The sequence below is a fragment of the Acanthochromis polyacanthus genome, chromosome 19, assembly GCF_021347895.1.
Source record: "Acanthochromis polyacanthus isolate Apoly-LR-REF ecotype Palm Island chromosome 19, KAUST_Apoly_ChrSc, whole genome shotgun sequence".
Classification (NCBI taxonomy): Eukaryota; Metazoa; Chordata; class Actinopteri; family Pomacentridae; genus Acanthochromis; species Acanthochromis polyacanthus.
The window spans coordinates 4,134,024-4,149,251 of NC_067131.1; the positions used below are offsets into that span (position 1 = coordinate 4,134,024).

General features: G+C 40.6%; 1 protein-coding gene across 1 annotated transcript in view; it reads right to left on the reverse strand.

Annotated features, from left to right (window-relative positions):
• Positions 1 to 15,228, reverse strand: part of tbkbp1 (TBK1 binding protein 1) — a 115,301-nt gene that overhangs the window by 20,891 nt on the left and 79,182 nt on the right. Inside the window, exons 5-7 of the mRNA XM_022194570.2 lie at positions 13,980 to 14,127; positions 3,347 to 3,549; positions 1,169 to 1,230 (exon numbers count right to left, since the gene is read on the reverse strand). Coding sequence (XP_022050262.2) covers positions 1,169 to 1,230; positions 3,347 to 3,549; positions 13,980 to 14,127 — 413 coding nt within the window. The remainder of the gene's footprint in view (positions 1 to 1,168; positions 1,231 to 3,346; positions 3,550 to 13,979; positions 14,128 to 15,228) is intronic.

Here is a 15,228-nt window from a genome sequence, read left to right on the forward strand (position 1 = left end):
ATATTATCTTCATTGAAAAAAAAGACCCCAAACTTTTGAATGGTAGCGTACATGAATTAAAGTTGCTCTAAAGGATTTAAAGTTGCTCCATATTAGCCAAAGTTGCTATACATTAGTAAAAATTGCTCTATATTAGTCAAAGTTGCGCTATATTAGTTAAATTTGACCTACACTACCATTCAAAAGTTTGGGGTCACCCAGACAATTTGACATTTTACATGAAAACTGACACTTTTATCCATGTTTATTCATAGTTAAAGTTGCTCTATATCGGTTAAATTTGCTCTAAATTCGGCAAAATTGCTCTATAATAGATAAATAGCTCTGAAAGAGTTAAAGTTGCTCTATATTATTTGAAGTTGTTTCATATTAAAGTTGCTCGATATTAGTTAAAGTTGCTCAAAAATAAGCTAAAGTTGTTCTATATTAGTTAAAGTTGCTCTAAAGGAGTTACAGTTGCTCTGTGTTTGTTAAAGTTGCTCTACATGAGTTACAGTTGCTTAACAATGAGTTCAAGTTGCCCTATAGAAGTGAAAGTTGTTCTAAAGGAGTTAAAGTTGCTCTATATTATTTAAAGTTGGTCTAAATGAGTTAAAGCTGCTCAAAAATGAGTCATAGTTGCTCTAAATTATTTAAAGTTGCTCCATATTAGTTGAAGTTGCTCTGTAGGAGTTCCAGTTGCTCATAATGCCTTCAAGTTGACCTACAGTTCGGTCAAAACTAAGGACATTTCTAAGCGACCCCAAGCTTTTCAACAGTCGTGTACTTATAGGCGACTAAACGCCTCATTAAGGGTCCGACTAATGCAGAGAAATGAGGAAATGCAGAGGAAGGCGTCCTAGTCTGTGCTAACGCTGCCCCCTGCTGCCCAGGATAACCTCCTCCAAATATGCACACGTTTAACAGAAAAAACAGAGCTAAATGCACACAAAGGAGAGTTCAGCGTTTGTGAACAAACACCCGGTTGGCCCAGCGATGGAAGCTTTCTAATGAGGCCCCTGGAGGTCATCGCAGCAGGAGAGGAGAGCCTCAGATGAACAGCTGCAGCTCTCTCATCACTTATTGTTGCTTCATCAATCGACCGATACCTCTGCTTCCTTACATAACTACCTCTCAGTCCATCCATCCATCCATCCATCCATCCTACAGATCCGCCGTGGTCACTTACTGCTCGTCTCCCACCTTCTTTATCCACTCCACATCGCACTGCTTGCACGGAGAAGTCATTTCCTGTAGAAGTAGAGCGTGAAATTAGATTAGCATGCAGGTGCCAGCGGAATATTGGACAAAATCTGACAGCGAGAGCCGATCGAGACGACATGTTTGAAGGTTACACCGTTGGGGAAAAGGTGTTTGAGATAAAAACAGGAGAAAGTCATTGATAATTATGATGCAACCACTCTATGTTTGACTGTGTACCTCCATGTAATATAAGTTCATTCCATCGCAGTTCAGGGGCCTGCTGCTCGACCAGCTTTCATTTGCATGAAACTTTTATATCAGGAACTTTGGATATTGTAAATAGTACTGTCAAATTTTAGTAGTCATTTCTGAGATTAAATTAAACTAACATTTAAGCCAGACTTTTTTAATAATAAATCCTTCCAACAAGTATGAATTTAATGCCAAAATATTACAATTAAGGTAAGGGTTCACTCTGTTCCTCCAGCCTACAAAGTGGGACCCAAAAATTAAAAATATGTCCGTATTTGAAAAAATAAAAATAAACTCATATTTATATTTTCTACTCTACTATTGTACTGGGATCAGGCTATCGAACTATATTTCTGTTTTTGTCGTACAACTTGTTATATCTGCTCAATCAATTGTGACAGTTAAACAAAGATAACTTGAACTTTTACAACCAAGTATTTTAAATTCAGAAGTATGTTTTGTTTTCTGTCATTTTATTTTTGTGACATGCAGCTGCATGTGGTTTAAAAAATGTCACTAGCTGATATTTTCATTGTCAATTTAGGTTTTTTCGGTTAATATGTGCTAAAAAATGTGACTTTCATGACTCCTCCGATGTTTTTTTTCCCATTTTTAACATCATATTTCTGCTACAGTGACATCTTCAACCCAAAGATATAGAGTTCAGGTGTTAAAACAACAGGAAAGATTAAAATTTAAAAAGCTGGAATCAGAGTTATAACTTAAAAATGCATTCAAGCCAAATAATCTATATATAAAGCTCTGTTATAGTCTATAATCTACAGTTAAAAAAAATACCTGGTGATTAATTTAATTGTTTATAATAATTGTTGTACGCTGTAAAAATAAATTCATAAAAAAATTAAAATATACAAGAGACAAATATATGCTAAAAACTAAGTGAACATAATGGAAATATCTGTAATATTTGTGTTTTTAGCAAATTTAAACAGTAAAACTGTGATTTTACTGTCACATGCTGTAAAACAAAACAAATGATTTCTTACTTTTATAAAAAAAAATTAGAATTTTTTTCAGATAGCAACACCAAATAATTGAAGAAGGATTTCTGTAGATTTAAACACAGCAAACAATAGTCAGATTTTACAGTCAAATGTTGTATAAGAATGAATTGCCATTTCTAAATATTTAAATCTCGATGGCCTGTTTTTCTTTTCAGGTTAACATGCGAATGAATCTATTTTTTCTGTGATTTTACTTGTTTTTATCTGTTGCTAACCAGATATTGGGCAATAATTTCATATTTAATACAGAAAACATGAGAGAGAAGTGGACCTTTCCTTAAAATTCTCAGCAGCAACACAAATAAGAACATTTTCCTTCTTCGTTAACTCTTTGTTTTGATCAAAACTACTGTAAATGCAGATTAAATGGGAATGCTGTGTAACTTTCTGACCCAAATACAGCAAAATCTATTTTTTGGTGGATTTAATTCATGAGGTAGATTCCTCTTTTTGTGGTGTGTTGAGGTTGCTTTGGTAAATCGATCTGTGGTGTCTAAATTCACATCCTGTCCAAAGTTTGCCTAATGCCACATTCATATTGTATGGGGGCAACTGAGAGAATCCGACTTGTAAAATCCGCTTCATGTTGACGTCCAATGAATTATTTAGATGAGAAATCTCAGATTTTTGTAAAAGCAACAAAATGTTCAACTCGGCACTAAATAATACAGGCTTTGGGGGGAAAAAAGTCGATCTGAGGCAATTAAAGCAGAACTTCATGGATATGATGCTGTACTGATGGTTCACAGGAACCAGTGGAAGCTGAAAAATGACTTGAGAAAACAAACCATATACAGAGTCATGGGAAAGTTTTCCTGTTTGCTATTTTCTGTGTAAATTGTCCCCAAACTGCCCCCGTAGAGGCAGTACAGATCCCCCACACTGACCCTCTCCCTCTGGCTGTTCTGCAGCTGTCTCATCTCGTCCTTCAGCCTCTCACACTCCGCCTTCAGCTCCTCCTCGCGCTGACACGCCCCCTGGGCTTCGTGCCGCGCCCCCTCAAGCTCCGCCTCCAGCCGCTGCAGCTTCAGGTCGGAGAGGGCGTCCAGGCTGCGGGAGCTCTGGAGGGTCAGGGCCGGACAGTCCAGCACTGGAGGAGGGAAAACACCAAGAGACAGAGCACTTTTTATTGCTGTTCCTCCTGACTAATGCAGCATTCTTCCATACACGGCTGCTGAACAATAGATGAGCCGAAGAGCCGACTTCTACCAAGGGCAGCATCTTTCAGCGTGTACCTGGGTGATGTGATCTGTGTGGGCATGTGAGTGATTCAGCTCCGCTCACACAGTCATTGAGGCAGAAGACGCTGCAGCATCACCGTTCCTCCGAAGCCCTCCTGCCTCCTCACCAGAAACACTCGTGTAGTCACAGGTGCAGCATGAGCAGCACTACGAGATGTTTGTCCTCATTCAAGAGTTCACGAGTCTACGTTCTTTACCGTCATAAATCTTGACGAATCAAGATTCCTTTAAAGTCATGAATCTTAATTGTTGAATCAAGTGGGCTGCTTTACTATTAAAGGAATTTAGATTCAAGATTCCATAGAAAAGGGCTGCACAGTGTGTCAAGTGGGGCCTAGTTATTTGAGATCCTAGGAGCAACCACCACCTAAATAAAAGCTTTAAGCAAACCAATGAAAAGTTAAAATGAGAAACTATATAAGTTAACCACATGATTATGCTTATGCTTGATGCAAGAATGATTTTAATAGGCTGATATATATTCTGGAAATGATGATTGCTATAGAAGAGAATGATTTAAAATAAGTTATTTGATCATGCTAAGAAAAATGATTTAAAGAAGTGATTCAGTGTAACTAAGTGAGTTTTGAATGGAAGTAATCTGTGCTGTTCTGAGCTGTATGCAGACAGGATGGGAAAAGCAGAAGTCTCCTCAGAAATGAGGAACTTGGAGTTTCCACAGGATGACAGGATGGGCTCAGGCCTACATTGTCATGACAACTGAAGTGTGTGTAACAAGTGGATGTGTTAACAGAAAAGATGGAAAGAATGATGTATGCGTGATAGGAAGAAGGTTGTGTCTTAAACCTATGAATTAATTACCTGGGCGTACCTATTAGTTAGAATTGTGTGTAGAAATGTGTATGTGCTAAGCTGAAGTCGAACTAGGGTATAAAACCCAGAGACACAGACACTGAATTCGGAGTTCTCCCCCGGAGGGGAGAGATGCTGCTCGCCGGAGCTGCCGGAGAGCATCGCCAAAGTTCTGAAGAGTCGACACCGGACCCTTTTGCCCAAGAGACGTGAAGACAACGCAGGACTTAGGCTCCAGAGATCGCTGAGAACATCGTTGGAAGCAAAGTTGTTCTAACTTTGTTCAACAAGCGAAGACCACACTCTGCCAGACGGAGAGTCCTGAGAGGTCTGCAGTTTTCCAAACAGATGAAGAGAGGCAAGCACCCATGGCATCCAGAGAGGCACAGGAGGCAGCAGCAGAGGGCTGCTCCACTCCAGGGGCTGGAGGACCCAGTGACCCACCACAGCCTGATGAGACGGGGGCTTTCCACCACCACCATCCGACTGAGAAGACAGCTGAGACGCCCACACTTGTGTTCCAGCTGCTACTAAAGATAACTGCCAGACCAACGATTGGCTATCGGGACCTCTCCACTCCCCCTGCCTATGAAGAACACCCTCCACCCACAAAGAAGACTTCGTACCGAGTCTGCTGGTCCACGGAGGAGTTCAACTAGATGCAGGACAAGACCGAGTGATACGGTAGTGGCCACGCTGTTCGCTCTCTCTCCTAAATTTACTAATTAGAGAAGATTCTTAGGTACGCTCAGCTTAGTTTAATTTAGTTAAGTTAGAAATAATCAGAAATAATTAAATTGTTTAATCATGAATAATGCTGTGCCCCTGCTAATAATTGCTTAATAAAACGCTATATTGCATTTAAAGAGAAGTCTAATGAAATGATTATGATTCACCTATTCTGCATAGTGGTAAAAAGTTAAGTTGATTGTGTGCATTAAATCTAATGGTTCTTAAAGGTTACTTTAATCCAACTAGTTATTTAAACATTACCCCTGAGGTTAGTTTTCCAAACCTCTAAAACAAACCTAGGAATATCAACAAGTGCCACAGTTTTAAGAGGAAAGCTGTCGTTAACAAACGTGTTCAATAAATCAATTCTACTACTTAGGAGGGCTGCTTAGTAAGAGAGTATTTATTGGAGTAAGAGGGGTAAGACGTTTGGAAGAAGACAGTTAGGACCTAGGCGAGTATTCCTCGACACCAGCTTAATTATTCTGCTGAAACCTGTTAGGTGGAATACTAATAGGCAGATAGAATCTAACCCTTTAAACGGAGAGCTGGTCCTGATTTAACCTGAGGCAAGGGTTAAAGAAGGCTATACTGAACGACATGGCGTCCCTGGGTGGGCACGAGTGAAGAAAAAGTGTCCAAAAGAAGATTCTGAGAGTCCGGCACCGACACCTAGAATCAACCGCCAGAACCTTTCAGTGGAAACTGGGGAAGAGAGGGCCAATCTCTTCTGACCGAGGGTCCACGCTGCGGAGATCGGGGAAGGAGAAGACGAGACCTTCTGACCGAGGATCCACAGCACGGGTGATCAGCCGATAGAGAGACTCGGGATCATCACGCCTGACGGGAGGTACAGTGAGAACCGCAGGCTAGAAGAAGCCGCAGTGACCTTGGGCCAGCGCACCCCAGGAAAGAGGCACCGCGGAGCAGCCAGACGGAGTCTGCACTCATCCCTGCTCAACGGTCCTACGAGAGGTTTTGAGGAAGCAGATAACTCGAGACGACAAAGACGATGGCTGAGAGCCAGCCAGAGAAAGATGTACTCGTCCCTGCCAAAGAAAAAAGAGCCAGTTCAAGAAGACGCGAAAGTCGGAGGCTCCGATGAATCAGAGGAAGAAGATTCATCTTCCAAAACCCCAGTGCCCGGGTAAACAACGATCAGTGAAGTGGTAAGAGTCCGCTTCGCAGAGCTTCACCCAGGTTCCACTCCGGTGTACCAGATCCAGATTGTACTGGTAGGAGAGGGATGGAGCAACTGTCTGCAAGAGACACAGATGAGGAAATGAGAGTTACAGGACACGCTGCATCGCAGGGTGAGAGCTCAGACGCAGATGAGGAAGTAAGGCCAAAAATAGAGTTGGCCACATCAGCTGCAGGCACCCCGGCTGCAGAGGCAGAGAAGCGGCTGTAGAGGATGGCAGCTGTCACTAAGGAAATGAGTAATTGAAGCACCAGAGGGCCCATACGAGAGAAGGGGCCCACTGGAAGGGAAACGACGAAGTGGATCGTTTCGTCCAGATGAGAAAATTCGTCTTTGTCGGGATCGAGGAATGGGACCAAACCCCTAAAGGAAAAATTGTCCCAGAGAAGTACGTGGAAGAAGTGGTGCGGGCCGTACATGAGGCGCTAGGCCATGTGAGCACACTTCCTACCCGTAGGGAGCTGGAAAAGCTGCAACTCTGGATTCCAGAGCGCCGTGTGCGACAAGTACTGAGGGCCTGTGAAGTATGTGGTCGATACAACGCAGGACGCCGAGGGCAAAGAGTAGACGGGCTCACCATCAAGAGCACTATTCCCTGGGGTTCTATCTGCATGGACGTAGCCGGCCCAATGGGGGTTACAGGGAAAAGAGGTGAGAAATACCTTTTAGTGCTAGTTGATTCAATGTCAGGCTATGTGGTTACTAAACCAGTGAAGAAAGCTAACGGCAACAGTGTAGTTAGCATGTTGGAACAGACGTGTGGCATACTAGGGGTGCCCAAAGAATTGAGAACAGACAATGGGACACACTTCAAGAATGCAAAGGTGGATGCATGGTGCCAACAGTATGGGGTGATGAGGATTTATTCACCTCCATACACGCCACAAGCAAATGGAGTGGTCGAGCGAGCCATTGGGCTGGTAAAGAACTGGATAGGCAAGAATGCAAATTCCAAAGAATGGAGCACTAAAACCCTAGAAATAGGAAAGGCCCTGAACGACAGACATCGAGCTGATAGGCCTTCCCCTTCCGAGGAGCTGAATCAACGCCCCTTTGTGTCAGAAGAAATAGGGCGGGGCTCTGAAGATAAGATGGCAGCACCAAGCCCTAAAGTGCCATTCCAAGTTGGACAGCGAGTGTGGGTGAAGGCCAGAGACGCACCCACAGGCACAGCGGTGAAAGCCAAATACGAGAAGCCTGACATAATAAAAGAAATTTTAGACAGCAACACAGTTTTGCTAAAGAGAGGAGGAATCCAAGGAGTGGAGCAGCTTAAGCCAGTTCCAGACTAGAGAAAACCAGGAATCAAAAACCATGGCTACGAGCACACAAGGCTTACCACCCTTCATCGGAGTAGCCAACGTTAAAGGGGTGGTTACTATGCAGAGAAATACAACGAGGCTCTGGGCAGGCAGAGCCCTGAAGAAACTGGATGATGCTGAAAACAGAATCCTGTCAGATGATGGAAAAAGAGATGCAAGTCATCGGCGGCTGTGAGGACACATCTGAACTGTTGCAGATCGCTGGGGAAGTGACCGTCACCACTGAAGACGATGCATGGACACAGCTGGGTGACGTGGTTGACCTGTCTGCTCCAGAGGATGATGAGTATCTTTTAAAATGACCTGGTGTTAGCTACCTGTGATCTCAAGGAGAGGGTGTCAAGTGGGGCCTAGTTATTTGAGATCCTAGGAGCAACCACCACCTAAATAAAAGCTTTAAGCAAACCAATGAAAAGTTAAAATGAGAAACTATATAAGTTAACCACATGATTATGCTTATGCTTGATGCAAGAATGATTTTAATAGGCTGATATATATTCTGGAAATGATGATTGCTATAGAAGAGAATGATTTAAAATAAGTTATTTGATCATGCTAAGAAAAATGATTTAAAGAAGTGATTCAGTGTAACTAAGTGAGTTTTGAATGGAAGTAATCTGTGCTGTTCTGAGCTGTATGCAGACAGGATGGGAAAAGCAGAAGTCTCCTCAGAAATGAGGAACTTGGAGTTTCCACAGGATGACAGGATGGGCTCAGGCCTACATTGTCATGACAACTGAAGTGTGTGTAACAAGTGGATGTGTTAACAGAAAAGATGGAAAGAATGATGTATGCGTGATAGGAAGAAGGTTGTGTCTTAAACCTATGAATTAATTACCTGGGCGTACCTATTAGTTAGAATTGTGTGTAGAAATGTGTATGTGCTAAGCTGAAGTCGAACTAGGGTATAAAACCCAGAGACACAGACACTGAATTCGGAGTTCTCCCCCGGAGGGGAGAGATGCTGCTCGCCGGAGCTGCCGGAGAGCATCGCCAAAGTTCTGAAGAGTCGACACCGGACCCTTTTGCCCAAGAGACGTGAAGACAACGCAGGACTTAGGCTCCAGAGATCGCTGAGAACATCGTTGGAAGCAAAGTTGTTCTAACTTTGTTCAACAAGCGAAGACCACACTCTGCCAGACGGAGAGTCCTGAGAGGTCTGCAGTTTTCCAAACAGATGAAGAGAGGCAAGCACCCATGGCATCCAGAGAGGCACAGGAGGCAGCAGCAGAGGGCTGCTCCACTCCAGGGGCTGGAGGACCCAGTGACCCACCACAGCCTGATGAGACGGGGGCTTTCCACCACCACCATCCGACTGAGAAGACAGCTGAGACGCCCACACTTGTGTTCCAGCTGCTACTAAAGATAACTGCCAGACCAACGATTGGCTATCGGGACCTCTCCACTCCCCCTGCCTATGAAGAACACCCTCCACCCACAAAGAAGACTTCGTACCGAGTCTGCTGGTCCACGGAGGAGTTCAACTAGATGCAGGACAAGACCGAGTGATACGGTAGTGGCCACGCTGTTCGCTCTCTCTCCTAAATTTACTAATTAGAGAAGATTCTTAGGTACGCTCAGCTTAGTTTAATTTAGTTAAGTTAGAAATAATCAGAAATAATTAAATTGTTTAATCATGAATAATGCTGTGCCCCTGCTAATAATTGCTTAATAAAACGCTATATTGCATTTAAAGAGAAGTCTAATGAAATGATTATGATTCACCTATTCTGCATAGTGGTAAAAAGTTAAGTTGATTGTGTGCATTAAATCTAATGGTTCTTAAAGGTTACTTTAATCCAACTAGTTATTTAAACATTACCCCTGAGGTTAGTTTTCCAAACCTCTAAAACAAACCTAGGAATATCAACAAGTGCCACAGTTTTAAGAGGAAAGCTGTCGTTAACAAACGTGTTCAATAAATCAATTCTACTACTTAGGAGGGCTGCTTAGTAAGAGAGTATTTATTGGAGTAAGAGGGGTAAGACGTTTGGAAGAAGACAGTTAGGACCTAGGCGAGTATTCCTCGACACCAGCTTAATTATTCTGCTGAAACCTGTTAGGTGGAATACTAATAGGCAGATAGAATCTAACCCTTTAAACGGAGAGCTGGTCCTGATTTAACCTGAGGCAAGGGTTAAAGAAGGCTATACTGAACGACAAGTGGTAGAGTGGTTAGCACTTTCGCCTTGCAGCAAGAAGATCCCTGGGATCTTTCTGATGGAGTTTGCATGTTCTCCCTGTGCATGCGTGGGTTTTCTCTGGGTACTCCGGCTTCCTCCCACAGTCCAAAAATATTGGACTGTGGAAATATTGGAAATATTGGTTACTCTAAATTGTCCGTAGGTGTGAATGTGAGTGTGATTGTGTGTCTGTATATGTAGCCCTGTGACAGACTGGTGACCTGTCCAGGGTGTCCCCTGCCTTCACCCGAGTCAGCTGGCATAGACTCCAGCACCCCGCACAACCCTAGTGAGGATAAAGCGCTGTATAGAGGATGGATGGATGGATTCCATAGAAGAATTTCTCATAACTTAACCTAACTCTACTACTGAACCTAAACCCAAACTTCAAAGTAAAATTAAACTTTTATGTGATTCAGTGTCATTTTCCTCAGTGTCTGCATACATAGTAAAACGAAAAAATGTGTCTTGATTCAAAATTCCTCCTCATAATGAACTTGTTGTAACCTAATGTAACTCAACCTGATTTAGCCTAACTCCTAAACCTAAACTTAAATGTGGTTTAATGTCATTTTCCTAAATGTCTGCATACAAAGCAAAACAAAAAACGAATAATGTGTATTGACTCAAGATTCCTGTATTGAACCTTTCGTAACTGAATGTAACCTAACTTAACTCCTAAACTTACACTTAAACCTAAACTTAAACCTACACTTAAAATAAAACCTAAACTTGGACTTAAATATGTGGTTTAATGTAATTTTCCAAAGTGTCTGCATACATAAAGTAACCCTAAACATAAACTTAAACCCAAACTTAAAACTAAATTTAAAAGTGAACCTAAAATTAAACTTCTGTGGTTTAATGTCATTTTCCTGAATGCATGATTCAAAATTTCTTTAATGAACTTATTGTGACTGAACATAACTTAGCGTAACCTAACTTAACTCCTAAACTTAAACCTACACTTAAATAAAACCTAAACTTAGGCTTATATATGTGGTTCACTGTCATTTTCCTAAGTTCTTGCATACATAGTTAAATGAAAAAACGTGTACTAATTCAAGATTCCTTTAATGAACTCATCATAACTGAATGTAACGTAACTTAACTCCTAAACCTCAACTTAAACCTAAGCTTAATCCTACATTTAAACTTAAACTTATATGGGGTTTAATGTCATTTCCCTAAGTTCCTGCATACAAAAATTATCCTCATCGGTACAAGCATTTAAAATTTAAACAGTGAAAACTAAAATGATGTAGCGGACGTCTAAAAATGGCATAAGGTTAAAATTTAGCTGGTTAAGAATAAAAAGGTGCACGTTGGAGATCATTTTAGAGAGCAGCAGGTTGTTGTAGTCATAACAATTGCAGCAAGTTAAAATTAATTCGTAAGAAGAATAGAAAGTGTAAGATGGAGTGCAGCGAGCATGAATCAACAGCCTGCAAGCTCCAAATGAAGCAACAAAAAGCAGCCTGTTTTTAGTGCAGGAGACGGTTTGACGCCTCCTCCTCCTCATCAAGGTATACTATGAGGAGATGCGTCTGTTGAGGTGGCGGTGACACATTTCTTCTCTGTTCTAGCCGCCCACGTTGATGCACAGGCCAGAGTTTAGCATCACTCTAGAACATCTGAAAGTTAACAGAACCTGCAGTGGACGGTGTGTTCTATCTGCAGCCTGCAGTCTGACTGTTCAGCTTTATAAAAAAAACCTAAATTCAGAGTGATTTATTCGCATGCTTCTGTGACCTGATGAAACTGCTGTACATTTTTCTAACACCGGAATGAATTTGCATTGTAATAAGCAAATGTTATCAAGCATTTGGTAAGTCAGTGGAGATCATTTGGTGCTGCAGATGGAAGCAACAGGCGGAATGATGCACATTAATCCACGGACTTACAGAACCAATCACTCCTCTTCAAATGTTTTTCAAGGCAAGATTTCAAATTACCGGATAGATTACAGGTCTGTTTTTGAACAAAATGTCCTCAGGAGGTAGAAACAGACATCAGCTAAAAGGCTGAGTGTTGGCTGTGATGAAAGTAAAGCAGAGATGAGCAGCGACTAACAGAGAATCTGTGTGGAGGCCTGACAATGAAATCTATTCAGACTTTGTTCCACTCCTCAGTTAATCAGCCTTTGTGATGCTTGAACAGAACTAGTTTGTGTTTCTGTTTCTGATGGCTGCTATCAGTGGTGGGATCATAAATTATTACTGTTATTATTATTATTATTATTACTATTACATCAAAAACATCTGCGCATTACCACTGATATGTGCAATAATTACGGTTACAATGGTTATTTTTAGATTACTAGTACTTATGTACAATAACATTTATCTTATTATTTGCTGCTGTATTGCTGCACATTCCTCCGTTGGAGGACTAATAAAGGCTTGTCTTATCTTATTGTAACTTATTATATTGTGTACTTAATCCTTTGATGCACAGCATGAGTCAAAAGTGACCCAGATCCAATCTACTGACCAACACTGTCTATCAAAGGGTTACCTTAACTTAAGTTGTACTTTACCTTAATTTTAGCTTAACCTAACTTTAGGTCAATTTAGCCTAACTTTAACCTCAACTTAACCCTACCTTAACCTAACTTGTCCTTAACTTTAATTTAACTTAACCTTACTTTAACCTAACTCTACCTTAACTTTAACTTTACCTTAAAATATTTTTACCTTAACTTTACCTTAACTTTACCTTACTTTAACTTCACTTAAATTTACCTTAACTGTACCTTAACATAACTTTACCTTAACTTAGTCTAACTTTACCTTAAGTCAATCTTAACTTAACAGTACCTTAACTTTACCTTACCTAAAATTGACGTAACTTAACTTTGCTTCACCTTACCTAACTTAATTTAACCTTAACTTAAATTTAACTGTAACTTATCTTAACTTTACCTTAAATTTTCTTTAACTTAACTTTACCTTAGCTTAGTCTAACTTTACCTTAACTTGCTTTAACTTAACTTTACCTTAGCTTAGTCTAACTTTACCTTAACTTGCTTTAACTTAACTTTACCTTAGCTTAGTCTAACTTTACCTTAACTTGCTTTAACTTAACTTTACCTTAGCTTAGTCTAACTTTACTTTTAACTTACTTTAACTTAAATTTACCTTAGCTTAGTCTAACTTTACCTTAACTTGCTTTAACTTAACTTTACCTTAGCTTAGTCTAACTTTACCTTAACTTGCTTTAACTTAACTTTACCTTAGCTTAGTCTAACTTTACCTTAACTTGCTTTAACTTAACTTTACCTTAGCTTAGTCTAACTTTACCTTAACTTGCTTTAACTTAACTTTACCTTAGCTTAGTCTAACTTTACTTTTAACTTACTTTAACTTAAATTTACCTTAGCTTAGTCTAACTTTACCTTAACTTGCTTTAACTTAAATTTACCTTAGCTTAGTCTAACTTTACCTTAACTTGCTTTAACTTAACTTTACCTTAGCTTAGTCTAACTTTACCTTAACTTGCTTTAACTTAACTTTACCTTAGCTTAGTCTAACTTTACCTTAACTTACGTTAACTTAACTTTACCTTAGCTTAGTGTAACTTTACCTTAACTTAACCTAAACTTAACCGTAGCTTAACTTTACATCAGCTTAACTTTACTTTGAGCTATTAATTCATATAATAATCAGTGTGTTCTGGAGGACATTCATAGGTTTGAACTTATAGTTGAGATGAAAAAATCCTCTCACCTCTGAAAACCAACAAACTGCTGCTGTTCCCGCCCCTTTCAGGAAGAAAACACTCCCTACCTCTGTGATTGAACACCTTTTATGTTACAGCTCCGAGTTTGTAACAACCATAAAACGCAGCAAAGAGGAATTTTCTCTGTATGAGACCTTTAAGTCAGAGTCCAACAAGAGGCATATAATTCCATTGCAGCAACACTTGTAAGGAACCAGAGTCAACTGGTGGTATTGTGGTGTAAACATGTGTCACCTCTTCATCTGGTATACAGATTCATAGATAGACATGCTGAGTAAGTCCCTTACTGTGTGTGTCTGGGCCGGCGTGCAGCTGCAGATACTGCATGTCTTTGCTGTGCAGCTGCATGTTGAGTTTCTGCAGGGAGTTGTCTCTCTGCCTCAGAGCCGACTCCAGGCTCAGGATGCGCTCCACGTGTTTTTCCACCAGGCTGGTCTGGAATCACACATTTAGAAAACATTTACTGAGGTCGCACACAGTCTTTGACACAGCTCCTTCTTATATTTGTGACCTGCTTCAGCCTTACTCCCCTGCGAGGGCTTTAAGGTCTGTGGATCAGAATCTGTTAAAGGTGCCACGTACTCGGTTTAAGACCAGAGGAGCCCGATCATACCAGGCTGTTGCTCCCAGGCTTTGGAATGATCTCCCGCTCTCTCTCCGCTCAGTTGCGTCTGTTGACGCTTTTAAAACACAACTTAAAACCTTCTTGTTTGCTCAAGCTTTTGCTTAGTTTTTGGGGCTGTTATGATCTTATTTTTAGTGTTGACTATTTATGTGTATTTAATTGTTGTTTTTATTCATGCTGTGAAGCACTTTGTGGCTCTCTGTCTGTGAAAGGTGCTATATAAATAAAATTTACTTACTTACTTACAGAAAACACGGCACAAAGCTCACTTCTAAGCAGCTTTAACTAGCCGAGATGGAAGTAAATCCATGTATGAAGATGATTTTCATTGTTGATTACTCTATTGATTGTTTTCTTGATTAACTGATTAGTTGTTTGCTTTATGAAATGGCAGAAAATGTTGCTCACTGTATCCCAAATTCTAATGTGACGTCCTTAGACGTGATGTCTTTAGGTTTAATATCACAGAGATACGAAAAAAAAAAGTCAAATTTAAGAAGCTGATGAAGATTTTGACTCAAACCAATTCATCAATTGTCAGAATAGCTGGTGATTCATTTAGCGGTTGACAACTAATTGATTACTCATTGCAGCTCTAGTGAACAAATCCAAGCCTTCTAAATATCAGTACAGCTCATCTGCATTTGTGTTCTTGCACAGAGACATTTGAAACCAGAAGTCGCTTGCTTTTTTTTTTCTGTTAGAGAAATCTATCTGAAGGTCAGAAACGCAAAACAACATCTGAAGTGTTGCTTTAGAGATGTAGAATCCTCCTGCAGTCACGTGGGAATGTTTGCACATAATTACATCTCTTGGTAACAACAGCAGCTCACTCACGCACACACAGGTTTACTTGGTTGTTAAAGAAAAAACTGTCGTTTTAAGTGGTGCCGATGAGAGCTCAGGCTGAT